The sequence below is a fragment of the Chanodichthys erythropterus genome, chromosome 18 (assembly GCF_024489055.1).
Source record: "Chanodichthys erythropterus isolate Z2021 chromosome 18, ASM2448905v1, whole genome shotgun sequence".
Lineage (NCBI taxonomy): Eukaryota > Metazoa > Chordata > Actinopteri > Cypriniformes > Xenocyprididae > Chanodichthys > Chanodichthys erythropterus.
The window spans coordinates 25,797,045-25,823,245 of record NC_090238.1 but is presented as its reverse complement, the minus strand read 5'-3'; the positions used below and the strand labels follow the sequence as shown (position 1 = coordinate 25,823,245).

At 36.6% G+C, this 26,201-nt stretch overlaps 2 protein-coding genes across 14 annotated transcripts in view; both read left to right on the top strand.

Annotated features, from left to right (window-relative positions):
- The window catches only part of heatr5a (HEAT repeat containing 5a), a 28,369-nt gene extending 12,173 nt beyond the window's left edge, over positions 1-16,196 (top strand). The window contains exons 17-37 of one of the 2 annotated variants that reach the window (XM_067367622.1): positions 1,802-1,907; positions 2,012-2,202; positions 2,278-2,437; positions 2,570-2,759; positions 2,854-3,023; positions 3,742-3,768; positions 4,780-4,924; positions 5,846-6,025; positions 6,499-6,735; positions 6,873-7,051; positions 9,547-9,615; positions 9,956-10,135; positions 10,333-10,555; positions 11,110-11,349; positions 11,575-11,702; positions 11,983-12,130; positions 12,220-12,492; positions 12,759-12,983; positions 13,064-13,215; positions 14,071-14,281; positions 14,476-16,196. In XM_067367622.1, coding sequence (XP_067223723.1) covers positions 1,802-1,907; positions 2,012-2,202; positions 2,278-2,437; positions 2,570-2,759; positions 2,854-3,023; positions 3,742-3,768; positions 4,780-4,924; positions 5,846-6,025; positions 6,499-6,735; positions 6,873-7,051; positions 9,547-9,615; positions 9,956-10,135; positions 10,333-10,555; positions 11,110-11,349; positions 11,575-11,702; positions 11,983-12,130; positions 12,220-12,492; positions 12,759-12,983; positions 13,064-13,215; positions 14,071-14,281; positions 14,476-14,777 — 3,736 coding nt within the window. In that variant the 3' untranslated portion in view covers positions 14,778-16,196. The remainder of the gene's footprint in view (positions 1-1,801; positions 1,908-2,011; positions 2,203-2,277; positions 2,438-2,569; positions 2,760-2,853; positions 3,024-3,741; positions 3,769-4,779; positions 4,925-5,845; positions 6,026-6,498; positions 6,736-6,872; positions 7,052-9,546; positions 9,616-9,955; positions 10,136-10,332; positions 10,556-11,109; positions 11,350-11,574; positions 11,703-11,982; positions 12,131-12,219; positions 12,493-12,758; positions 12,984-13,063; positions 13,216-14,070; positions 14,282-14,475) is intronic. The other variant, XM_067367623.1, reaches the window with a different exon arrangement.
- A 338-nt stretch (positions 16,197-16,534) lies between these two features.
- The window catches only part of hectd1 (HECT domain containing 1), a 33,200-nt gene continuing 23,533 nt past the window's right edge, over positions 16,535-26,201 (top strand). For 9 of the 12 annotated variants that reach the window (XM_067366818.1, XM_067366813.1, XM_067366809.1 and 6 more), the window contains exons 1-2: positions 16,536-16,784; positions 19,693-19,939. In XM_067366818.1, coding sequence (XP_067222919.1) covers positions 19,800-19,939 — 140 coding nt within the window. In that variant the 5' untranslated portion in view covers positions 16,536-16,784; positions 19,693-19,799. Of the gene's footprint in view, positions 16,785-19,692; positions 19,940-26,201 lie in introns of all 12 variants that reach the window. The other 3 variants (XM_067366817.1, XM_067366807.1, XM_067366819.1) reach the window with 2 other exon arrangements.

Sequence of the window (26,201 nt, the reverse complement as noted above, 5' to 3'; positions counted from 1 at the left end):
AGATAAAATTGGGTATTTATTACTAAATTGCTATGCTCAACTCTTTTACTAATGGCACATCATTGTGTAAATTATTTAAATATTTTTATTTGTTACATTGACTGGAATTTGGATATACTTTTGTTAACCATTTAAACCGTTTAAAGTTATCAGATTGTTAGAAGTTACTGATACTGTTACTGAAATAAACGTGTGGGAAGTGACTTTAATGAGATCCAGAGGCTTTTTGAAGCACTTTCTTATGCAGCATAGCCAAATTTTCATCCAGACATCTGCATGTATTTGCATAATTGGGGGCTGTTCTGCCTGTGTGCAATGCATTATTAAACAAAGCAGTGGAGAGGATATTATACTGATCATATGGGGCCATCGGTCCTCCTGCAATGCATCTTTCATCCCACTACCAGCTTGTCTAGATTATTTATTCAATGTTTTGGGTTTTTTGGGGAGTTGTTGTTGTTGTTGTTGTTTTTTTCTTTAGAAGCAGAACAAAGACAGAACATCTTTAGAATAGAGACAGAGCGCATTTAGGCCACGCCCATACCGGGGGGGGAAACAGTCCAACTGTCTCCATTGACTTTGTATTGTGTGAAGCTGCCTCCTTGTCATTTCTGACTTATAACAAAAAAGAACAACGCCTTAAAGTTGCTGTGTGACAAGGTGTACAGCAAACAAGCTAAAAAAAAAAAAACAGAACTAAGTTTTTATAAGCTACCGAGCCGTTAAAGCCAACCTTTAAGGAGACAAAAGTGGATACAGGTAATAAGACGTGAAGCATCAGCAGGAAGAATGGGTAAATTTTGGGATCCTGACATTCAGTATGCCTCAGTAAGCCTACGTGTGCAGTGAACGTTTTATATATTATATTTCCTGTTGCTGTCATTGTTCTCATAGTAATATGACACATCGCCCTCTGTATCAATCGCCTGTATCCACTTTTTAGTCCTTAAATGCTTGTTTTTTGGGTCGACCGCTTATAAAAACTTCTGGGTTTTTGGTTCTGGTTTTTTTTTATCTTGTTTTCTGTACACCTTGTCACATAGCAGCTTTTAGACATTGTTCTGTTTTTGTTATAAGTCAGAAATTACAAGGAGGCAGCCACATGCAATACAAAGTCAATGGAGACGGTTGGATTGTTCCCCCCCCCCGGTGGTCGTGGTTTTCAGATTATGACGTGTGTTGCTCTGTCTCTATTGGGATGTTTACAATTTTCTTCATCACTTAAACAGAAGCTCTGTTTAAGTGTTGAAGAGCATTTTTAGGAGCAGCCTTTGGTCCCAAACTCTTGGTATTTAAGCTGTGAAATATAAACTTTACTTAACTGATAATATTTTGAAATACAGTGGATAAATGTATAACTAAAATATTATATCACAGTATGATTTTATCATGGTAACAACATCAGTATTTTGATGGATTTTCAGTAAAAAAAAATTGGTTTATATTTTATAAACCACATTGTATCCTTTTTCGGATAATCACGTCGATTAAATACTTTTAATAAAAAAATGTAGGCATCACAACATTATAATGCACAGTATGGACATTTATTCTGAGAATATTTAACAGTCTTATTAATAGTGTTTTAGTGTTTAATTTTACATTTGCCATCTTCACTTAATCTGAATATAATAATAGTGAAAATAAGCATTAACAGTTCGATATTGAATATGTTGGTCCAAATAAAATTTGTAATATTGAACTGATAACCGATATGGTACACACATGTCATGCATCCCTTGTCAAAATAAGCTATTACAGTAGCTGTACAGTACAGTATTTGCTATATTTACTGTCTCAGGGCTCAGATCCTGGAGCAGTTCTGTGAGTTTGTGCGGCAGCTTAAAGGAGTCCGGCAACAGACAGTTCATATCCATGTAGCTGCTGCTTTTTGCTGCACTTTGAAGGTAAGAAGCATTTTAAAGACCATCAATTTAAAACCTGTGCCATATAAACGCCATATAAAGCAGCTTTGTTTCTCTCTCCCACTCCTTTCTTTTCTGTTATGTAGTGTTTGGCATCAAGTCGGAGGGAATTGGGGCCAGAAGAGGTTCAAAGACCAGCACTGTCTCTCCTATTGGGAGCGCTAGAGGCCTCAAATCCTCTGTTGCGCTGCATGGCTGCGGAGGGTTTAGCTAGGCTGGTGCAAGTTCTTAATGACCCCAGCTTAACCATTTCCATCACTCTCATGAGCTTTGACAAGTGAGTTTATGCCAAGTAAAAAAGAATAATATGGATTTAACTCTGAAATCTGAAATGTATGTGAATTGTTTTCAGACTGAAGACAGCGAGGGATGCCATCACACGCACAGGTCATGCTTTGGCCCTTGGGGCTGTGTACCGTTACCTGAGTGGGATTAGTTCCCCTCAATACATCAGTGCCTGCGTCGGGGTCCTCTTCACCCTGTCCCAAGACAGCACCTCACCTGAAGTGCAGGTACACATGCGACCTGACCACATGACTGTTTAGACTCTGTATATGAATATAGGAAATCTAATCAGGACTCCGATGGTGTGCTTTCTTATTAAGAGGGTTGTCAGGAATTTTCAGTGAATTATATGTGTGCAGATGTGGGCTCTCCATGCTCTGTCCATGGTGGTGGATCAAGCAGGACCTCTGTACCACACTCACCTGGAGGCCAGCTTCACTCTGGTGCTGCGATTGCTCCTCTCAACTCCACACACTCACGTGGAGGTGCAGCAAAGCCTGGGCCACTGCCTTAACGCCCTCATCACCTCCATGGGGCCGGATCTGCAAGGTGCACTCACTTATTTACGCATAAACACTCTCACACATTGTCATCATGCAGGTGAGACCTTAACATACTCTCTGGTTATGTAAACTGTACCCAGGTGAGGGTGCAGGTGTGTGTGCGGTGAGGACCTCATGTTTGGTGGGCTGTGCTGTGATGCAGGACAGTCAGGACTGTCTGGTCCAGGCTCAAGCCATCTCCTGCCTCCAGCAGCTTCACATGTTTGCGCCACGCTTTGTCAATCTTGCCAGCCTGGTGCCCAGCCTCTGCGTACGTGATCAATGCACTTAACACACATGATCATACTGAACAACTGACATCTAACTGCTTTCAGAATACTACATAACATATTTCTGATAAGTTACACACATCGAACAAAATAATGTTGAACTGAACAGAATTTGTTTCAATTGTGAAATGTTAGGCTATAATATTATTAGTTTTGTTTTGTTTGTTTTGTTTTTTTTCTTCCCCAACCAGCTTGGGTTAAGTCAGGAGAGAAATAAAGTAGGTTCTGAGATGGAAAAATAGACATTTTCATAAAATATTATGAAAGAGATATTTTGTTATGAGACTACCAATTAATTATGCACATAACTAAGTACATATACTCATATTTTTATGCGCAGTAAAATGTTGTCATGTTTAGTTATTACATTGTTTATCTAGGGTTGAAGTGTATATAGTGCTGTCAAACAATTAATCGCATATGTGCGTATAATATAAATTTATATTATGTATTAATATACATATTTTATATATAAATATAATATATTTTTCTTAAATATGTATATGCATGTGTGTGTATTTCTATGTACATGGTAAATATACACAGTACACACATATATTATGTAAACCTTTTATTCTGGGTGCGATTAATTGCTATATATAATATATATAGAATGTAATTGAAATAGAGGCGAGTGTACACGGGCCTGGCTCTGTCCTCATCTGTAGTGACAGTGCTGTTTTCTGTTCCCTCGTACAGGAGATCTTATTGGATTATTCTCTGTTGGTAGGTTTTGTCTAGCTCTGCTGTCAGGCCACTTTATGCTCTTTCCTTTGTTTGCACCTCATATTCCTTTACTTGCGTCTTTCTCTATAATTTCTCTATGTCCTCCTCTCTTTTCCCAGTGTGAAACTAACTCAGGATCTGGTTTTGAGCATGAGCAGACAGTGTCACTGCCTCTAACTGCAGGGTTAATGCCAAGGATTAGATTTGCTTGGCTTGGTCTTTTCTGTAAAGGCTTCTAACACTGACCACCCACACAGTGCACATGACATTCACAATCACAGCTGTGGCCTTATGCCAATTCAAGCTATTAGCTTTATTACTGTGAGAGTTTCAGTCCATCACTCGCTCTCTCTCTCTCGCATCTTCACACAGCCACACACACTTTTAGACAATATTAGACAGTAATTAGGAAAAACATGATTTGTTCTACATGCTCTATTTTTAGATGGTTTGATTTATGGTCCTATTCTTTACAAACAGCTCACTTGTCACATCATTTAAAGCTCAAAACAAGCCTTGACAGTAGCCCTGCTGTCTCTTTCTCCTCTCCCTCTGGCTTTCTCTACACTAAAACAGTGTTTCTATGGGATCATTGTGACGTAACAGGACTAACTTTGATGTGGCCGCAGCTGTCTGCTGAAGTGTTTTTTGCACTTTGTCTGGATGATGTTGTGCTAAATGTGATGAGGTGTTCATCACATTTAAAGTGCACGTTATTTATATTGATATATATTATATCTCATAGAGGTGTGCCATATAACCAAAGGATTTAAACCATTAACTTTGTTTTTGTTTTATGTTATATATTTATTTATAAAATGTATTATTTTATATATTTATATATTATTTTTATATATTATATATTTTTTGTTATACCTCCCAGCTCTAATGTTTCAGTTTTGATCATGTATTTCACATGATCTCACTAGATTCACTAGCCATCATTATTATGACCATACTAATGATAAGATGTAACGTTATATCCCATGCATGCCTTTTGTGCGTGTACAGATAAACCTGTGCAGCTCGTACCTGTCTTTGAGGCGGGCGGTTGTGGCCTGCCTGAGGCAGTTGGCTCAGAGGGAGGCAGTGGAGGTATCGGAACACGCAGTCGCTTTGGTTAAAGAGCTTCCACGCAGAGACAACTCACAACTGGGTGAGTCAGCATCGCCCCCACTGCACAACATAGTATCATCTCAGCAGGTCTCTGCTGTTTATTTTATAGTACTCTGCATTTTGAGCTGGGTTTGACTGCAGTGATTCATAGATTAGTTTGGGGCCTAGAATTTTTCCTTGGATGCTTTGGTGATTTGATCATCTGAATACGCTACTGTTCAAATTTTGGCATCAGTACTTTTTTTATATAGAAATGCGTACTTTTATTCATCACGCATTAAAGTGATCAAAAGTAACAGTAAAGACATTTATAATGTTGTTAAAGATTTCTATTTTTAAAAATGCTGTTGTTTTTAACTTTCTATAAATTAAAGAATCTAATATCACAGTTTCCACAAAAATATTTAGCATCACAACTGTTTTTAACATTGATAATAAGAAATGTTACACTGTGACGTGACACTAAAGGCTGGATGAAAGAGCTGTTCACACCAAGGATGATAACTATAACGATAAAGATAATAACTATAAAGTTTTGTGCTAATTCTTTGAGAATAGGGTAAACCACACCGCAACTATAATGACACAGAGGAACAGTATAGTTGGAATCACTTTCAGAATTATTTTTTTCTAGCTGATAAATGATAACCTTGAATCCAATCAGGATTCATCCAGTCCATCCTACAAACCTGAGCATTTAAAGTGGCAGATGAAAAATTGCAATGTGCTTATAATAATCAGAACATTATCATGCGTTGGTGTGGGCACTAATATAGTTTTTGATTTTGAACGGGCCTTAATGGCTGCTGAAAATTCAGCTTTGCATCACAGGAATAAATGACATTTTAAAATGTATTAAATTAGAATAGAATTAAATATATAATATAGTTAAAATTAAAAACAGGATTAAAATATGTCATAGGGTGGGCTGTTTATGAAATGATTATTGTCTGTCCTGCAGATGTCACTATTAAGGAGGTGGGATTGGAGGGAGCTTTGTTCAGTCTGCTGGACAGAGAGTCTGACCCACAGCTGTGCCGAGACATTCAGGAGACGCTAGTCCACATGATGCGTTCGGCTGCTGAGAGTAAACTGGCCCACTGGCTGAAACTCTGCAAAGACGTGCTCTCGGCCTCTGCAGGTAGGCTGCGATCTCGACTCCTCAAGAAGAATATCTTAATTTTTCATCTTAGGACTCTTTATCTCCTGTATCTTGCGTTAAAGATGTGTTTTTCCTGTTCTAGGTGTGAATAATGTAAATTTCAGATTAAATTATATACCAAAACAATTTGAATCAAATGTGATATGAATTTGCTTAAAGGGTTAGTTCACCCAAAAATGAAAATAATGTAATTTATTACTCACCCTAATGCCGTTCCACACCCGTAAGACCTTCGTTAATCTTCGGAAAACAAATTAAGATATTTTGGTTGAAATCCGTTGGCTCAGTGAGGCCTCCATTAAAATGGCCTTGAGACTAGCTTAAAAGTTTGTGCTTTTTTCATAAAATTTCACTTTGTGTACAATTCCCTTTGTTTTTATCCTTGTTTTTGTGAGTTTTTAAAAAGCTACATCATTGAGCATGTAGCTTTTCATGGTCTTATCACTCTTTAGACTCCGCTGCAGCTGCCTCTGTAGAAACACAGCAGGAGGAGGATGGAGATCGGTATGATGACTGCTCTGTATTCCATGCAAAGTCTGATTCCAGCGGCCCCTTCAATAACCTGCGCTGGTCCACTCGGGTATTTTCCATGGAGTGCGTGTGTCGTATAATAGCACAGTGTGAGAACGGAGACCCGGCTCACTTCAACATGGCACTCGCTCAAGAGCAACGTTTACATGAGTCCACAGGTTAGACACTAGTATTGCTTTTATGTAACTCTGTATACTGATGTTTTCAGTGAATTAAATGGATGTTAGTGCCACCTTCTGGGGTGATTTATATACTTTTGTTAATGCTTATTAAATGCACCCCTTCTGTCTCATAGATTTCCTAGTTCTCCACTTGGCGGACCTCATCCGCATGGCTTTCATGGCAGCCACAGACCACAGCGATCAGCTTCGACTGGCTGGTTTACAAACACTGCTGGTCATTATCCGTAAATTCTCCAATGTGCCAGAGCCTGAGTTTCCTGGGCATGTCATTCTGGAACAGTATCAAGCCAATGTGAGCACTTTCCAGCCTCAGTCTTAAAATCAACTTTGCACACTATTATATGCCCAGAAAAAAAAAAAACATTGCTTGTCAGAACAAATAACAGTGAGTGTGCTTGCACCCTCATAATGCAATTATAATGGGATTTTGGCAATATTGCGATTAAACTTTACCTCATGTAAACGCAATACTTCGATCAAAAGAATGTGATTAAGCTCATAATCGTAGTAACCATAATAGCATTAAACTAGGTGGTGTGCGTCGATTTTAATTGCAATAAACAGGCATGTAAATACCTTAATCACATTATTACTGCTTTGACCAGTGTGCGCATGTGCTCGGACATACACAGATGATGTGTGTTGTTCACACAACTTCATGAATGAACTCTGACATTATTCTGAAATTTTCACTTCTCCAAATCGCTAAAATCTATCAACACAACTCAATGCACAGTCTCTGCTTCGTATCTTCTTCCAGACGGTGAGAAGAACATGACGGCAACGTATGCAAACCCGGCATTGCCATGTTCATCACGATGCCATATAATATCTAGTATGTCCATAAAAATGTATTTTGAATTTGATGTGAGTAGATTAAAACAATGGCCGGTAACATGCATACTATATGCCTATCTGAGTATGGTATAATGGTTAATCATACTTATTAGCGAATAATCAAAGCAATTAAAAATGCATGTAAACTGGAGTCAAGAGTTCTGGTCGTGTCTTGTAAACATCTTACTGCGATTAAGAACTTATTCTGATTAAGAGAAATAATCATATTCTTGGTGCACATGTGAACGTAGTCAGTGATGAACTTTTGATTGGCAGCTTAATTAAATGTGGTATTTCCTAAATGCATTTAAGTAAATGATCCTTATCGTATAAGTAGTTGTAAGGAGCAGTCCCCTAAAAACATTTCAATTATTTATGCTTATGTATATTGTTTTTTGTTTTATTTGTTTTTTTGGGGTAGAAATTGTTAAAAATTCAATTTTGAAACCTTGACATAAAGGAAAAAGTAGTGTTCATGTCTACATAGCTGTCATGTCTAACATTTTTATTTTATCATATATATATATATATATATATATATATATATATATATATATATATATATATATATATATATATATAAATATATATATATAAATATATATATAAATATATATATATATATATATATATATATATATATAAATATATAATGTATGTATATGTTATTGTAATTGTATATTTACACTAGTGAATAATTTTATTTAATCATTAAAAAAATTATAACATTTTAATAGAATTAAATTATTTTTATTAAATTAAGTTATTTCAAACTAAGGCTCATTTAAATTATGCTTTTTTCGATTTCAGGTTTGCTGCCAAGCATTTTAAAAACTTTTGGCTTTGGCATCACTAGTTGTTTTTATCATTTTTAAAGACTACAGGATGCTTGGTCATTCGAACTGTATGTTCAGAGATGTACAGTAAAGCTCTCAGTTGTTATTCTTAGAAACAACCCCCCCCCCCCCCAAGTAGTACCTGAGCTCGTTCATCAGTCTCTTGTTACTAAGTGCGTGTGCATGTGTGTGTGCACACATGTGAGGGCCTGTATCACTTACACTAAATTAGGTTAGCTGTGGGCTTAGCAGGAGACCCTGGTTTCAAACAGTGACGTGAAACCTCCTGAGTACCTTGTGCTACAGTATTCTACACTAAAGTTTAATAAGCTTACTCAGGTTGAAAGGCATCAGTTCCGTACATAATATAAATTTTCTTATTATTAACAATGTTTAAAATTGTTGTGCTGCTTAATATTTTTATGAAAACTGTGATTTTCATAATCACCGTTATCACCACCAGGTTTTTCAAAAGATTTTTCAAAGTTCAAAAAAAAAAAAAAAGAACAGCAGTTATTGGATCAATTAGTGGTTTTTTTTTTTTTTTTTTTTGACAAATTTTACTTGTGGGCTAAAATTATTCATTTAAAAAAAAATATTTACCCAAAATTTTGAACAATAATGTATGTACAAACAGTCGATAATGTTTTTAAACTAAATTTGTATTGATTTTAAATTTCATTTAATAAAATAATAAGATAATAATAATAATCTGTGCAAAACTTTTACTTAAATACAGATGTGGACAAATATGATAAATATGATCAAAGATGACTGTAAAAATAATTATGTATTTATCTATAATAAATCTGCATTGTTTATCCTTTAATTCATAAAATTAGCAAAAATCTAACGGTCATCTTTGATCATTTTTATCACATTTGTCTGTATTTAAGTAAAAGTTTTGGACAGATTATTATTATGATCTTCCACAGTTTTCCATTTATTAAATGGAGGTCTGGGGATTAAAGACGTCTATACATAGGCACAACTTATCTACAAAACTTATTCAAGCATAAATGTTTAGATTAAAGGAGCTTTAAGGTTATGAGAAACCTCCCAAACTTTTAACTGTGTTGGTTTATTATGGGCTAAATGTTGTTTGGTGTTGTAGGTTGGAGCTGCGCTCAGACCTGCCTTCCATGTGGACGCCCCTCCGAATGTGACTGCCAAAGCCTGCCAGGTGTGCTGCTTAAAGAACTTCAGCATCATCTATAATGAAGCTCTTATTTCTGTTTTTCTTTGCTTTTACTGGCACACTTGTTGATTTTAAATGCCATGTAACACATTGTGTAAAGTAAACAATGTTGTCATTGTCAAATTGAGAATCCCAAGTATGTTCATTTTGCAGTGTCAAAACTCTCCAAAACAATCTTTTACACTGTTTTTAACCTTTTGAACTCGCTTTTCGAGTTCACATGGGTTTGCTTGACCTAATTTCTTCCCTGAGTCTGGCGGGTCACTGCTGCTGTTGAAAGCTGCTCCGGTGTTGAGTTCTAACATGATCTTTTGTTGCCATTCAGGTTTGCAGTGCATGGATCGCCAGTGGGGTCATCAGCGACCTGCGTGACCTGAGAAGGGTCCATCAGCTTCTGGCTTCCTCTCTCGCCAAAGTTCAGGTGGGGAGAGATGTTCCCAGTCAGGTCTATAATGAGAGCACCTTCACCATGGAGACGCTGGCCGTGCTCAAAGCCTGGGCGGAGGTAATGAACATGATCTTAACAACTATTAAAGTAGTTGCACCTCTACGTCTAGCCATTGTTTGACTTCAGGGATGGGTGGTATGACGGTATATAAATAGAGACTCTGCTACACTTTTTATTCCTTGGTGTATCTGTAATTTTACAAAGCAGAAAACTATAATCTAACCTGTATCTGTGTAAATCTGTGTGTGTCTAAGGTGTATATCACAGCGGTGCAGGGGTCCAGGCAGAGGGAGAGTCCAGACAGCCATCTTCAGCAGCAGAGTGAGGAGGCTGGAACTGCAGGTCCAGCAGGGGCTGGTTTGCTCAAACTGGTTCAGACTGATCTGGCAACCCTGAGCCGCCTGTGGCTGGCTGCCCTTCAGGACCATGCCCTGCTCACTCTGCCCCCACAATACTCCAGTCAACTCCCCATCACAGGTCACTACTCATACTCCAATTCTCAATTACACACCTTCCTGATGGAAAATAAGCAGATCTAGTAATTTAATTAAGGATTGATATTAGGGTCATGAAAAATTGTCCAAATAATGTCCCTGTAGTGGAACCAGATATTTGGAGGGAAAAAACAAAAAAATTTATTATTATTATTATTATTATTATTATTAATGTTTAAAACAGTTAATATTTCTGTGGAAATATGCAAAAAAAAAAAAATCAGGATTCTTTGATGAATAGAAAGTTTGAAAGAACAGTATTTATTTGAAATAGATTTTTTTGTTGTTTTTTTAGTGTCACTTTCTATCAATTTAATGCATTTTTGCTGACTAAAAGATTAATTTGAAAAATTGATATTAGTGAGCCCAAATTTTTGAATGGTAGTGTAATTTTTCCATTAATAATTCAGTGTACTCAAAATAATCATCATCAAACCATTGAAAAATAGTAATAGTGGAGTGAATGTGATTTTATCAATTCATTTCTGTTATTGTTTAAAGCTACTGTGAGTTCTAACATGCATCTTTTTTCGTCAGGTGGCTCGTTTTACACCGCAGAGACGGTGGAACAGGCCCGTCCACATTATTACAGTGCCTGGGCTACCATTCTCCACGCTACTGCACTCTGGCTCAACAGCACCGGATTCATCATGGTGGATGAGGGGCCCGCCAACCTCTCCAGGCCAGTTACACCCACCTCCATGGGCCAGTCCACCTCACTAAGCAGTGTCAAATCCCCAGAGGACATCAGCACTGACCGCCTCCACCTCATCTTGGGTACAGAACTCTAATGAAACAGTTAACGCTTCCTGTTTCATTAAGTGTATAAAGTTAATTTGCTAGATTTTAGTAATTCAGAGTATTGAATTCTGCTCTAGTCATTCAACGTGTGCTGATTATGAGGACAATACTTGAGATATTTTAGGATTTCACTTGATTCTTCAACATATTTATTTTTAGTCTTGTTTAATGTTGTTCCATTCACTGAAATCTTCCCTTTAGGAATCAGCGTGGAGTTTTTGTGCTCTCCTCACTCTGGAGAACAATTGGAGACCATCAATTCATGTCTTCAGGCTCTGCAGGCCTTATTGGAGGTGCCTTGGCCCCGTTCCAAAGTGGGCAATGATCAGGTATTCTACAGTTTACAGTATACTACTACTAATATTCACTACTACATCATTTTGCACTATATGAGACAAAGAATGCACTTTTTTTTTCCCATAATTGTTTAATTTTTTTTAGTTATTTTTCCTATAATATGGCTTCAGTACTTCAGGTCCTTGTATCAGTATTTTTATTTATATAATTCCATATCAGTTAACGAAGAAAGAGTTTGCATGTTTGCCTAATATTTGTCTTTGTTGTTTGTCACTCTGGGTTCCTGACAAGTCTATGGTGTTCTCTCTATAGGCTTTGAGTGTGGAGCTGCTCAGAGTTCTGCATAGGCTCATAGTCACTCGGGAATCTCCCAGCATTCAGCTGGCTGTGCTGGAACTCGTGCGCCAGATTGTTTGTGCTGCTCAGGAGCATGTCAAAGAGAAACGCCACAGTGCGGAGGGTGAGTCTAAAAAAAAGAAAAGAAAAAAGAAGTCTGTACTGCTTAAATGACCCTCTGAATCTGAATCTTTCTTTACTGCATTTGGTCAGTTGATGATGGTGCAGCAGAGAAGGAAACTGTTCCTGAGTTTGGTGAGGGGCGGGACACTGGCGGCCTGGTGCCGGGACAGTCTCTTGTGTTTGGAGCACTGGAGCTGTGTCTCTGCACGCTTGTGAGGAAGCTTCCGCAGCTTAGCCCTAAGCTGGCTGGCAGCCCCACGGGGCGGGGAGGACAGACCTGCTCTCTCAGCAACACTGACTGTAGACTCGTCACATCTGCTCTGGCCATCCTCTCAGAACTGCCCTCCATCTGTTCACCAGAGGGTAAGAGATCCAGGGAATTACTATGGCCATTCGAGCTTTCAGATTATGACAAAACATCCTCCTGCCCACTTCATTTTAGTCCACTTTTCATTTTGTTTATTCAGTTTAGGATTTTTCTTGCTCCATTACAAGGTCTTAATCAAGGTTCTTAATCAAACATTTTGACATACTTTAAGATGAAATGTGTCATGTTAGTTCCAGAGAAATTAGATTTGATACCATAAATGATAAAAGCTCTGACATTTTCATTATTCTTCCCTCTGCAGGCAGTGTGTCAGTGCTGCCCACAGTGCTGTATCTGCTGCTTGGGGTGTTGAGAGAGGCGGTGAAGGGCTCTGTTGGAGCTGAGAGTGGACAGCTGGTACCAGGCATCCTACAGGCCTTGCGCACTGTTCTCACTTCTCCCATGAGCAGAGCTGAGAAGAGTCGTGGGGCCTGGACTGAACTGTTGCAAAGTGCACTGCACACACTCTTGGAGTCTTGGAGTACAGGTAATTCTCTCATGTTTTAAACATGTTTGAGTAATAATATGAGGATCATTCTCAGATTCTTCATGTATTGCTTTTGACAGATAAAACGGAGCCTGGAGTTGATGAGGTTACCATGTTGACATCCCTCACCATCTTTCTGCTGTATGCCAGTGCTGAGGTGACCACTGTGGAGCCACTGCAGACACGCTGCATCCAGACATTCAGAGCCAGTCTGGAGTCTAAGGACCCCATGGTGAGTGAAGAGTGCTGATTAGAAAGCTAATTCAGTATAACTCCAAAGTTTTGAATGGGAGTGTACATCTGGCTGCTTAAATGGTTAGTTCACTCAAAAATGAAAATTCTGTCATTAATTACTCACCCTCATGACGTTCCAAACCCATAAGATTTTATTTTATATTTTATATTTTTGGTAAAAAAAAATTGTGAGCTATCTGGCCTCCAATAGACTGCAACACAACAACCACTTTCAAAGCCAGGAAAGGTAGTAAAGACATTGATAAAATAGTCTATGTAACTACAGTGGTTCAACCTCAATGTTATGAAGTGACGAGAATACTTTTTGTGCACAAAAAAACAAACAAAAATAACAACTTTATTCAACAATTTCTTCTGAGCCGGCATTCTGACATAGAACCTGGAAGTCCTGCATTGTGTGTACAGCGTCAAATGCATAGGAGACTGACATGGAAGAGAAGAAATGTTGAATAAAGTTACTTTTGTTTGTTTTTTTGCGCACAAAAAGTATTCTTGATGCTTCATAACATTAAGGTTGAACTACTGTAGTCTTTACTGTAGTCTTTCTGGGCTTTGAAAGTGGTCGTTGTGTTGCAGTCTATTAAAGGCCAGCTCACCATTTTCATCAAAAATATCTTAATTTGTGTTCCGAAGATGAATGAAGGTCTTACAAGTTTGGAACAACATGAGGGTGAGTAAATAATGACAGAATTTTTATTTTTGGGTGAACTAACCCTTTAAATAAGGAGCTTTGCTACAATTTGTGTAGAATACCTATAGAAAAAAAGAAAACTATATTTAAAAAAAAAAAAAACTACCTTCTATTGTATTCTGTCTTCTATTTCTTCTTTAGGTCCTGAGCAGGAGTTATCAGTTGCTAGTATCTTTATTCCAAGGCCCAGAGCCGATAGCCAGACCATTTATTCTGGCTTTGGGTGGCCGTCTGGTGACACAGCTGGAGGAAGTTGAAAAGGGTCGTCCTCAAGGCCCAGCAGAGCTACAGGCCGTGCAAGATGCAATTCGAGCCCTGGAAGCACTAGTGTTTGCTGCTGACGAAACTAACCGTAAGTGTTAGTTTTTGACCTTTTTTTTTCGTTCACAAACAGTAAGTTATGATATCACCAACAAACAATGAGAATTCATTGGCTGTAAATTTGTTTTTAATGTTACTGTTTTCAAAATGTTACGGTGTTGTTTAGAATGTGACTTGTTGTTATTAGGGTACCAAGATAAGTCAGTATTTGTTTTGTTCATGCAGGTCCACAGCTGGTGGCTGTGCTGCTGCCCATCCTCATCTCTCTCCTGCTAGATGAAAATGCTTTGGCATCGGCTCCGGCGGCCTCTCGCTCACTGCACGAGTCCGTCTTGAGAGACCTCATGCGCATCGGCCCCCAGAACTCGGCTGTTTTCAAAGCTCTGATGGCCTCTGCCCCACACATGAAAGCCAGGCTCGAGGCAGCCGTCAAGGGCAACCAGGAGAGCGTAAACACTAAGGCACAAGCACCTCGGGTCATTAGCAAAAACACGCCCAGCATTCAACTGAAGATCAATTTCCTGTGAATCCTAATGGTTCTTATATGAGTATTATGATTTGAATGACTGAGTGAATCTTGATGTGCTGTTTTAATCAATAGTGTTTTTAAAGATAAATCAGTTTAAAATTTGTTTTGTTTAATAATTGTAGTTTCAAAACTGCATTAACCTCTGTGAGGAACTTAATACATATTTACTTAAGAAAAAGCAATGGGAAGTGTGTTTCACAGGTGAACAGCTGAACTATGGGAGTGAATTTTTCCATTTATATATACTTTCAAATCTTCCATTTATATAAACTTTTTTTTAGTTAATGGTTAGCTTACCAACACGCTTGAATGATTTCTTTAACTCTGTTATGCATAGCATAAGTGTTTTATTATTGTGTCTGTACAAAGAATGCAAATCATTAATTTCTCAAATTCTCACAAAAAGATGCAACTAAACCTGGTGCAAGACCAGCTGCACTGCTAGTGCTTAGTTGTTTGCTGACTCTACATATACAATTTTAGCACATTGTCAATTATTTTAAATAGCATATAGAGATAGTTTCACATATTGTTAATGTATTTATGATAAAGCATTACACATACTTGCATCACATTACTGCACTGATACTTTTAATACAGCTGTAGTCTGTTCATGTTGAAGCTCTGTTCTGCCAAATAAGTAAAAAAACTGATGCTCTGATAAACATGAGGTAAAACCTCAAAATTATGGCATACCAAGTCATAATTATGTATAACCAAATCATAATTATATATTAAAAAAAAAACTGATACCAAATCATAATTATATATACAGTTATCATTATAAGTCTGACATACTAAGTTAATAATAACTGACTTGTCATAATTTAGTTTTTATCTCATTTATTCATTTATTTTTGACTGTCACTATGCCTTTTATCATATTTTTTACTTTTTGGCAATATCGATTTTATATGTCATAATCGACAGTGTCATGAGATTTAAAAAAACCCTCATAAGTATGACTTAGTATCTCAAAATTAATTTACCAAAGCTTGTTTTTTTATCTTGTGTGGTGAAAATGGGCTTTCGTGTGTTCAAATGGTTCTTTCTTTTAGTTTTTTCTATATTCTAATTATGCATGCAAATCTGTGTTGGTGTCACTTTATCTCAACATTTAATTATTTTGTACATCTGACAGGCAATACAAGTAACAGATTGATCTTAAGTCAGCAAAAAATATTAAACAAGCAGCAAAATAATATTTACTACTAAAACACACTACAAACAAGTTTACAAGAGTTTCAGCAAATATAGGACCATTGTTTTTTGCCAGTTTGTATAGGCAGGTGCTGTTTTCTGCTAGAAGCATTGATGATCAAGTACAATTATGCATTTTTAACTGTTCCATTTTGTATGTTGTAAATTGTACAGATTAATTAATAGGGCGAATTTAACGTTTATTTTCTGATTATACTGGGAGAATAAAATCTAGTTTTGCTTCAAGAGTTGCATTGTTTTTACTTTACAATAGAACCTGAGAGAGACATTTGCAGTATGTTCCTCGCTGTCCTAATTTGGATATATCTAGTCTACTAGGATCTCTGGATTGATTGCATAATGCATTTCATGCATAATGCAAGTTTCAGGATGAACATTAACCCACTAAAATCGTGGCTTGATTTCAGAGAGCAAGTGTCACTGTTCACTTTCTACAATTGTGCAATCCAGGTGAATGATTTGTAATCTTTGTGGCCATCTCGTTGACTGTGAATGGCGAGGTGTTTTAGCGCCCCCTGTCGCTGAGTCGCATCGCTGTTTGTTCCTGACCGCTGCTGCGGAGCCTCGTGATATGCGGAGCCTCGACTAGCTCTTTCGACGGCTCTCCATTTCACTCAATATTTCACCCGTCGCCTTCCCGTTTACTTTGACCTCTACCTTATAACCAGCAGAAGCGGGGAATGAAGCAATATTCACATCTTGCCGTCTGACAACTTCATCCCGAGACGTATTTTGTCCACCCAGTGTGTTTTTTTCTTCTCTTCTCGTCGTTCGGCGATAAACGGTGAGTGTTTGTGTCGCTTCGGCGGAGGGTTCGTTTCTCTGCCTGACAGAGGCGCTCAGGCCTCGGGTTTCCACTCAACTTTAGCTCGCAGATTTTCTGGTAAACACAAGGCCGCGGTAGTGTTACTTGATGTTTCTGTTTTGCTTCGTTTTTAACTTAAAATTGTTACCAGACCGGTTATATATGTGGATGGAAAATATATCCGTAACGTACCTAATACAAATTTGGTAAATGAAGTTTGGGATTAATTAGGTCTGTCGAAGTGACGCTAACAGGACGCAGTTTGGCTAATCCTAGGTAATTAAACCTCACCTTCTTAACAGATCATTTGTGTTTTTACTCATTTGCCGTGGAAACATATAAATAAATGTGATTTTAACGAGAAATTAAACGGTTCTGGGCTTTGTCATGGCGTTTAAGCTAACATAAGCTGTCTGAACTCATGAAAGGCCATCAGGACAAGACTGAACGTTAATATATGAATATTTCTTCGCTTGACTTGAATTTTCTAACGTTTAACCAAATAAATGAAGTTTGTTAGCGTCGTATTGTTATTGGTTTGAGATTTTCAGGGTTTAATTGGCCTGTTTGTTCACCTGCTTGGCTCTCAGGATCAGGTTAGATGACCATACATGAAGTTAAACACGCGACATGATATTATAGATCATACACACTGTGCGTGACATATTAATGCTCATTTGTGTTTTCTGTGACGGTGAGGTTTTATTGTGTTGCTGTATAGGCCGGTGCCATGATGACATCGGTTGCAATCAAGCTGTTTTTTGACTCCTTAGTCAGCTGCACTGGCAGAAAGTCAAAGAACATCATTAGATTCATGTTTGTACGTAAAACATCAAATGTCATGAATGCAGGAGCCACGGATAAGCTGAATGTCTGCTTTGCAGTGTGCTTTGATTATTTGAAGTTTATTGATCTCTATGCTGTAGGAACAACAGCAGATATAATCTAAAAATACTTTACTGCCTAAATTAAATTAGACTGGAAGTTGCTTTAGTATTAAAGACTTTAAGAAACCTAAGTTTCTTTTTTCTTATATTCAGATTAGGTGGGAATGAGCTTGTAAAATTGGACATATGAATTAATAGTATATAAATATATATATATATATATTTTTTTTTTTGGGACAAAACGTAACAAGTTCTGATAGCTTGTAATGTAAATCATTAAGATTTTTTATAACAGTGTAACAGGCTACTTATGCATAAATATTAATTGTCACTTTATATCTCCCTTTATATTACTTTATATAGTTAGAAGATACTTTATATATATATATATATATATATATATATATATATATATATATATATATATATATATATATATATATTATATATTCAATGTATTTTAAAATGATTTTTCTAAAAATTCTGTATGGATTATCTAGTAAACCTTAGTTGATTCATTCCAGTGTACGTTTATCTTGAAATATTAATAACAATATCAAATTGTTACTTTAGAAAAAAGTTTTCACAGCAAAAAGACAAGTGTACCACAACCTGAAAGTGAACCTTTTTTTTTTTATTGTACTAAAAGATCTTTTACTCGCTGAAAAAGTATTAACTATCAGATGGCAAAAGGCATATAGAAGATTGTGCACAACATGTTTTTCAGTTTTGATCATGTTGGTAATTTAGAGGCCTTAAATTTATGCATCAGATATGATACAATAGTCTTTATAGGCTTAAGTTAATTAACAACAAACAAACCCTAAACAATAATGCTAAGGAAATTAAGTTGTATGCTATTGGTATGGTGGACAAATAGACTGGGAATGTACATATGCCATTCATTTGAATGTGGTATAATTATAGTAATGGTTCTCAGTTTTCCTTTGAAAAGAGAGTGTAACCCAGGGCTATGGCATCAGAACTTGTTTTGGCTCACAATGGTCCAGTGTTGCTGTTAAAAACCAGTTGCGAAACCAGAAAGAGCAACTCGGGATATATCAGCTCATGAATTAAAAAGCTATGGTGAATGCATTTGCTATGGAATATAATTGTCTAATCTGATCACAATCAGGTGATGTTCATACTTGGGAATTTTAGAGTAGCGAAGTAATGTGGTGTGCATGTGATCAGAGTTTTTTTTTTTTCTTTTTTCTTTTTTTTTTTTATCTCCATCCAGTAAATGTGTGGATTAGGCCCCAGACAGTTGCTTTGAATGTCAAGTTCAACAGGACATTCTTCCTGAATCAAGTTAGTCACTTAATCTGTTGATAAGTGGATCTCTCTGTTAGTCTCTAAGAAGGTGGTGGATCTATCTGAAGCCTGTCTGTAGCCACTCAGGCAGTAATGAAGGACAGACTTTTGCTATTTCACATAAATCACCCATTCTAATGATTTTATCCTCATGCTTGACTCAGCTTGTCTGTTTTAGGAAAGTAGTGCGACTCTTTTCTTTAATGGTTTGTTTCACAGAACAATAAAAGGATAGTGATTTCTGTTTGAATTGTGTACTGTGTGTTGGTGAAGAGATGGGCTGTTTGGGCCTTACAGTGTGAGTCACTGATGAACTATTCATCATGCGAACAACTGTTGTTGGCCAAGCTTACTAATGTGGTAATCACAGGGATTTCTTTCAGTATTTTGATTACAGGCAGCAGTTTATCTTGTGTATAGTCTGATTTACTCATATAGTTTACCTTTCAAGTGCATACATCAAGGAGTCAACTGCTCCACCCGTTTAACTATTACCCAACAGTTTTCATTCAATTACTCAAGGGTTGTGTTTTCAGTTCAGAGCCAAAAGACAAATGGGTGAAGGTGGAAGTTAAGGCCCAAAGCAATATTGCAGTGGATTTTGTGTGGCGTTCTCGTCTCCTGTTACTGTATACCCCAGATGTCATTTCCATGCTCATATGTTTTTTTTTCTATCTCTTATAAAGGTGACGACTTGATGAGACATCAAGAGGATCAGTGACTGCCCCTGTTCATTTTTCTCCTGCTGCTGGCGGGGTGACTGGGTGTTGGGTGGATAGGGTAGTGGGGCGTCATGGCGGACGTGGACCCGGACACATTGCTGGAGTGGTTGCAGATGGGACAGGGCGATGAGCGGGATATGCAACTCATTGCCCTGGAGCAGCTCTGCATGCTGTTGCTTATGTCAGACAATGTCGACCGCTGCTTCGAAACGTAAGTGTGTCATTGTTTTTGATAGTAACAAAAGAACTATTCATAACTGTTTTTAATGTCCTTTTAGTAATTTACAATATGTAAAATTGTCTGAATTTTTGGAGTATGGTACATTTATAGCATATAAACTTATGGAAGTGTGGCAAGGGGCACTCAGAGCTAAAAAAGACTTGAGTTTGCAGACAGGGTTTATAACCCTTTTCTAAAATAAATATTGTTAAATGGTATCATCTGATCTTTGTGTTTAAAATATTGGTGACCGTATTGGCCTTAAATTTTCTGATCGGTGCACCACTAGCATTATTAATCCATAAACACAAATGTCTCCAGCATGCGTACTGGGATGCACCAGTATTGAAATTTGGATCAAGCTAATAATTATTTTAATTTGATCTGTAATGTTTTATCTAAAGCAAATTAAAGTACATTTAAAACTTAGGAACTTGAATTTGGACATCACAATATATTATTAATTTTTTAAATGTAATATGAATGACAAAAATCAAAAGTCAGAAGAGGGCTGTCTTGTAAAACATTGTCCTTTGAACAACTTTAGTTGAAAAGTAGAGCTCAGTTACAACCAGTGCATTTGAATGTGTTAGATATTTTATGAGAATGTGTGTATCGTCTCAAAAGTAAATGCATTATAAATAGGTGTAATTCTCCTATAAAAAGGAGTTGTGTAAATATGCACTGTTGGGATAAAAAAGCACTTGTAATGCACATAACCATGAACATGTGCCCTGGGATTAAAGGGGTACTGAATTGAGAAATCAAATTTTCCTTGGATCTTTTGACATGAAGGGTATTTGTATAGTACAATGACCTCTTACAAGTTTCAGAAATTAAAAACTTCCTTGTTAGTCCAAAAACAGCTTTTATTTAAACCAAGCCTCGAAAATGATTCATTTCAGATTTTGTTACATAATGACTTAATAGTGTGACGAAAGACCATCCCTGCAGAATCAGATCAACACCTACTGCTACATCATCGGATATTTGGCCCTGCCCACTGGTGCGTTAGTGAGATGTGAAAGTGAAAAGAGAGATGTAGGATCACTGGGCTAAAAATAACATTATCTTCCGAAGGATCCTAATGCTAGGGAAGTGGTTATTTATTTTCAGTTATGTGAATGTCTCAGTAGAGCATTATTTGTTTGTTTGGTACATATCACTGTGGATTCGCAATTTCAGCTCAGGCTTTGCAAACAAATCCGTGTATCATTCGTTCATTCATTTTTCTATATAAAACCAAAAACAAAAAAACATTTTCCTTTTTTAAATCCAAAATGAAAAAAACGGAAAACTCGTTTTCCGATTTTCGATTTTGTGCTCAAATTAAAAATGGGAAAAACGGATAACGAGCCCTCAAATTACATTTTGGTTTTCTCATTGGATGCAAGTGGCTTACCGGAAGTGACGCGCGCGGGGAAAGCGTCAAAGCGAGTGACATGGCCGGTCTGAAGTAGTTAACAATACATATACTAAAATACAATAGTTAGAAAAATATGAGACAAAATAATTAATAAATATAAATGTGCATATACATAAATAAATGCAATGTAAAAGCTAAGGAAACTGAATCATTATATAGAATATATAGAGTTGCTCAAAATATTGGCCATATACAGTGTTAATGCAAAAGTTATTATTATTATTATAGCCAGTGTGCGATTTGTCTGGTCTGGTCTGTGTATCCCTGTATCTGCTGAATTATTTTTATCCCCGGTGGGGATAAAAAATATCCCCCCCGGGTGATGTTACTCCACAAACCACCAAAAGAGCATATAAAATACCAAAAATTAAAATCTTTTTTTTAAAACATCACCAAGTAAAACGCTGCGTTTATATAGAGCTGTCTCTTTACGACCACAACAAACTGGACACTTTTCAGACGCGCATTCCAACTTCACCTCAAGTCAAACGAGCGCGGGAAAGGTAGGCTACAGGTGACTACGAAGAGCTTCAGTTGAACAACAGTGAACTGCGGTCAGATGAGATGTTGTCAAGCTATGTCGGTAAAACTCAATTAACAATTAACATGACTGTTCAATTAGCCGTTATACTGTGCTCATGGTGCGCACTCAATTGCATGAGCAAATGCGCCGGCGCGCGCTACATAATTACTTTATTATAGCTTAAATAAAGCTGTGTAGGCCTATAAATAAAAATAAAAATGTTCTGTTGTAAGTTAAGTCATGAAATTACCAAACATACGATTAAAGCTGCCTCAACTGCATGCATGTATTTGTTGACATGGTTTTAAAGGTTTGTATCTCGTTATTCTATTAATAACTACCGATTGATTTTGCATTTCTATCAGAAATTATTAGTGTCATTGTAGTGGTGCAAAATATCTAAGCTATCTAATACTTCAAATCTCAAGGTTAAATCTGAATTTTTTTTGTAAAAATGTTTCTGTAACAGCTGCCAAAAATAGTATACGCCTATTACTATTATACTATAATTATTATTATTATATTGTAAACACTGTGGTTTTAAACAAATATTTAAAAAAAAAAAAAAAAAAATGAAAACATCCCCCCCTCTGTTTTTATCACAAATTGCACGCTGATTAGGCTATAGTTACATAAATTATTGCACTAATTGAAAAGTAAGTCACATTATCTTTATTAATTCATGTAATTAAATAAAATGCATGAATTAATAAAGATATTTCGTTAGGGCAATATATTTATATTGTCCATTAAAACTGTACAAAATTTCGCAAGACCAAAAGCTATGGAAGCCCGTTTCTGCCACTAAATAAAAAATAAAAAGAGTAATTGCGACTTTTTATCTCAGAATTCTGACTTGTTCTCACAAATGCGAGTTATAAAGTCACAATTCTGACTTGTTTTCTCACAATTGCGAGTTATAAAGTCACAATTCTGAGATATAAACTCGCAATTGCGTGATATAGAGTCAATTGTTTGGTGTGTTTTTTTTTTTTTTTTTTTTCTGTCAGAATTGACTCTATATCACGCAATTGCGAGTTTATATCTCAGAATTCTGACTTTATAACTCGCAATTGTGAGGAAACAAGTCAGAATTTTCTGATAAAAAGTCGCAATTACTCTTTTTATTTTTTATTTAGTGGCCGAAACGGGCTTCCATAGCTTTTGGTCTTGCGAAATACGAAATTTTAGGAGTTTTAAGGGACAATATAAATATATTGCCCTAACGAAGTAGCTTTATTAATTCATGCATTTTATTTAATTACATGAATTAATAAAGATAATGTGACTTTTCAATAAGTGCAATAAATAATGTAGCTATAATAGTAATAATAATGATAATAATAATAACGATAGTTACTTTTGCATTAACACTGTATATGGCCAATATTTTGAGCAACTTTATATATTCTATATGATGATTCAGCTTTTACATTGCATTTATTTGTTGTAGGCCTATATGTTTATGCACATTTATATTTATTAATTATTTCGTCTCATATCTTTCTAACTATTGTATTTTAGTATTTGTATTGTTAACTACTTCAGTCCGGCCACGTCACTCGCTTTGACGCTTTCCCCACGCGCGTAACGATCACTTCCGGTAAGCCACTTGCATGAGAGAACCAAAATTTGAGGGCTCGTTATCCGTTTTTTCCATTTTTAATTTGAGCACAAAATCGAAAATCGGAAAACGAGTCGTTTTCTGTTTTTTCATTGTGGATTTAAAAAGGAAAATAAAAAAACTTTATTTTTTTTTGTTTTTTGATTTTTGGTTTTATATAGAAAAATGAATGAACGAATGATACACGGATTCAAACAGACTTTGCAAACAGACTTTTACTGTATAAACAACAGTAATGCCACAACATCTAACTAACCTAATCTAAGTTTAATCCTAATGCCTAATATGTGATCACTGATTTCTGATATCTAACTATTCATGTACAGTAGACACGTTCATTGTCTCAAAATCGGGTATTGCTGTTTATGCATCAGTAAATCAAGCCAGTGACTAAATGGTCAATTTCACATTGTTTCTCTTAGTAGCATGAAAATAATCTTGTTTAAATTGTGACTAAATCAAGTTGCAATGACGAGATCACAACATTCATTTGCTCAACAGACATGTCTGTAGTTGGCTACAACTGTAACTTTCATGCGACAATAGTAGATCTAAATATAATGCTATAATCAACACTTTTCACGTTTAGTTAATCTCAACAGTTGTAATAGTAAAACATAGTAAAAGTTTTTGAGATGGCTCCACATGTAATACTACTTATGCAAACTTAGTTGTGCCACTTTTACTGCTATGGATCTGCTCCTCGGCTACTAACCGTGCATTCACACCGCCGCCGGCGAGAGCGTCAAAGTGACAGGAAGTCATTAATTTTCAATGTGAGCCAACAGCGAGCTCCGGTGAGAGTGGCGCGGCGTGTCTTGGATGGTGAGAGCGTCGAGGAGAGTTGAATTCAGGTCAACTTTATGGTGATGAGCTATGACGTGGTTCAGCGGCAACCAATCGGAATGTAGAGGTCCTCGCTTGAGAGGATTCCGATTGGTTCCCACCGGTGGCAGTTTGAATGCACAGTACAGCGTTGTTGGCAGGGCAGCCAAGATGAATTTTGGCGCTCTCGCCGGCGGCAGTGTGAACGCACAGTAACAAGTCTGCACCTCATCTACGAAACAGCCTTTTCTTTTTTTCAAGTTGCGTGCAACGGTCGTTTAAAGCAAGTAGTTTAAAAAAAAGTTGCGTGAACGATACTATGGTGGCTGTTACTGACTATTTAACTCCCTCGGGTCGGCGGTCACGCCGGCGTGATCACTGCTTTTTTTTCTAACCAGTGTGAAAGACTCAAAATACTCTGTCATTGTTGCACATACAATTAAGAGTTATACACCATTTTAATCTGTGGAATATCTTCTTTTATTTGTGTACACTCAGAGTAACAACAAAATGTTGTTTTTTGTAAAATAAAGAAAACTAACATGATGCGTGATCTCTCGTCTCCCTCTGAACGAACTCCAATCTGATAGTTCTCAGAAAATTAGCTCTAACTTGGTGAATACTTATCACAAAAAAATTACACTTGTTTAAAAAAAACTTTGAAATGTCAGGTTTTAAATCGTGTAAGTCAAATTGAAAACAAATATTCTGTGTTTATGTAATCTGAATGAAAAGAGAGCCATGTCAGAAGTCCATGATTCAGCTCATTATCCGCTAATCCGCATTACACGCCCACGGAGGGAGCGCTATTCAGATGCAAATTCAGTCAATACATGCATACATCGTCTCAATCGTGTATTTACTGTCTTGAAAAGTGTTTTGAATAGCCATAGTTAGCGATCTCTGGCCTCTGTTAGTTAGGTTAGTTCCTGGATTGCCTATTCTTCTTTAGCAGCCATTTGTGGACAAAAGGGGCAGAGCGCCCTCCGGCTGCAAGTATGAATTGAAAACACAGTATCCAGCACTCATAGTAATGACAATAAATCCTGAATAAATATTACTCCTCTGTATAGAAAATTGACAAACATATGAGAATCCATCAATATTTCTCCAAATGTGCATGTTTTTAAGCTAAAAGGCTATATGAAATGCCATAAAGGTAACATAACTGTTCAGACACTTTGCATCACAGAAATACATAATATTTTAAAGAATATAACAGAATACCATTGTTTTAAATTGTAATAATATTTCACAGTATTGCTGTTTTTTCTGTATGTTTGATTTACATCGTGATGAGATTTGAATCATGATCACAGAGGGTTTTTTCACAGCCTACCTGTCTGAAAGAGCTCATTATTTATGCAGGTCATTAGAGCTCTTTATGCGATTCTTTTGTCGTCTTAGGTGAGAATCACCCATTATTCATGATTATTCACGCCTCCACGCATACTGTGTTTCTTGACCAAAGATGTTTTAGAACATTTAAATGTCTCTATTGTTTTATATGAACAAGCAGGCAGCATAATTTTTACCTCATTTTGAAGCAAAAACTCAAGTCTGCAACCTCCAATACCCAGAAGTCTTGTGAACAAAGATTTAATATTTTTTGGCTTTATTTCAGTGACTTAAGTTTTTTGTTTTTTCAATAACCACGCATAAACGTTATTCCTTCAAAAACACAAACATGTACGTACATGTTCTTCACATATTATTGTAGCCTAGTTTGTGCTGAATACAGTGTAATGACACTTTTCCATTAATGTTTATGAACAACTGAAAAAAGCACAAATGTCAAGGCATGTCAAAACTTCTTCAGGGTCCCAAAAATCCTCAGACCCCTGAGGGTTAAATC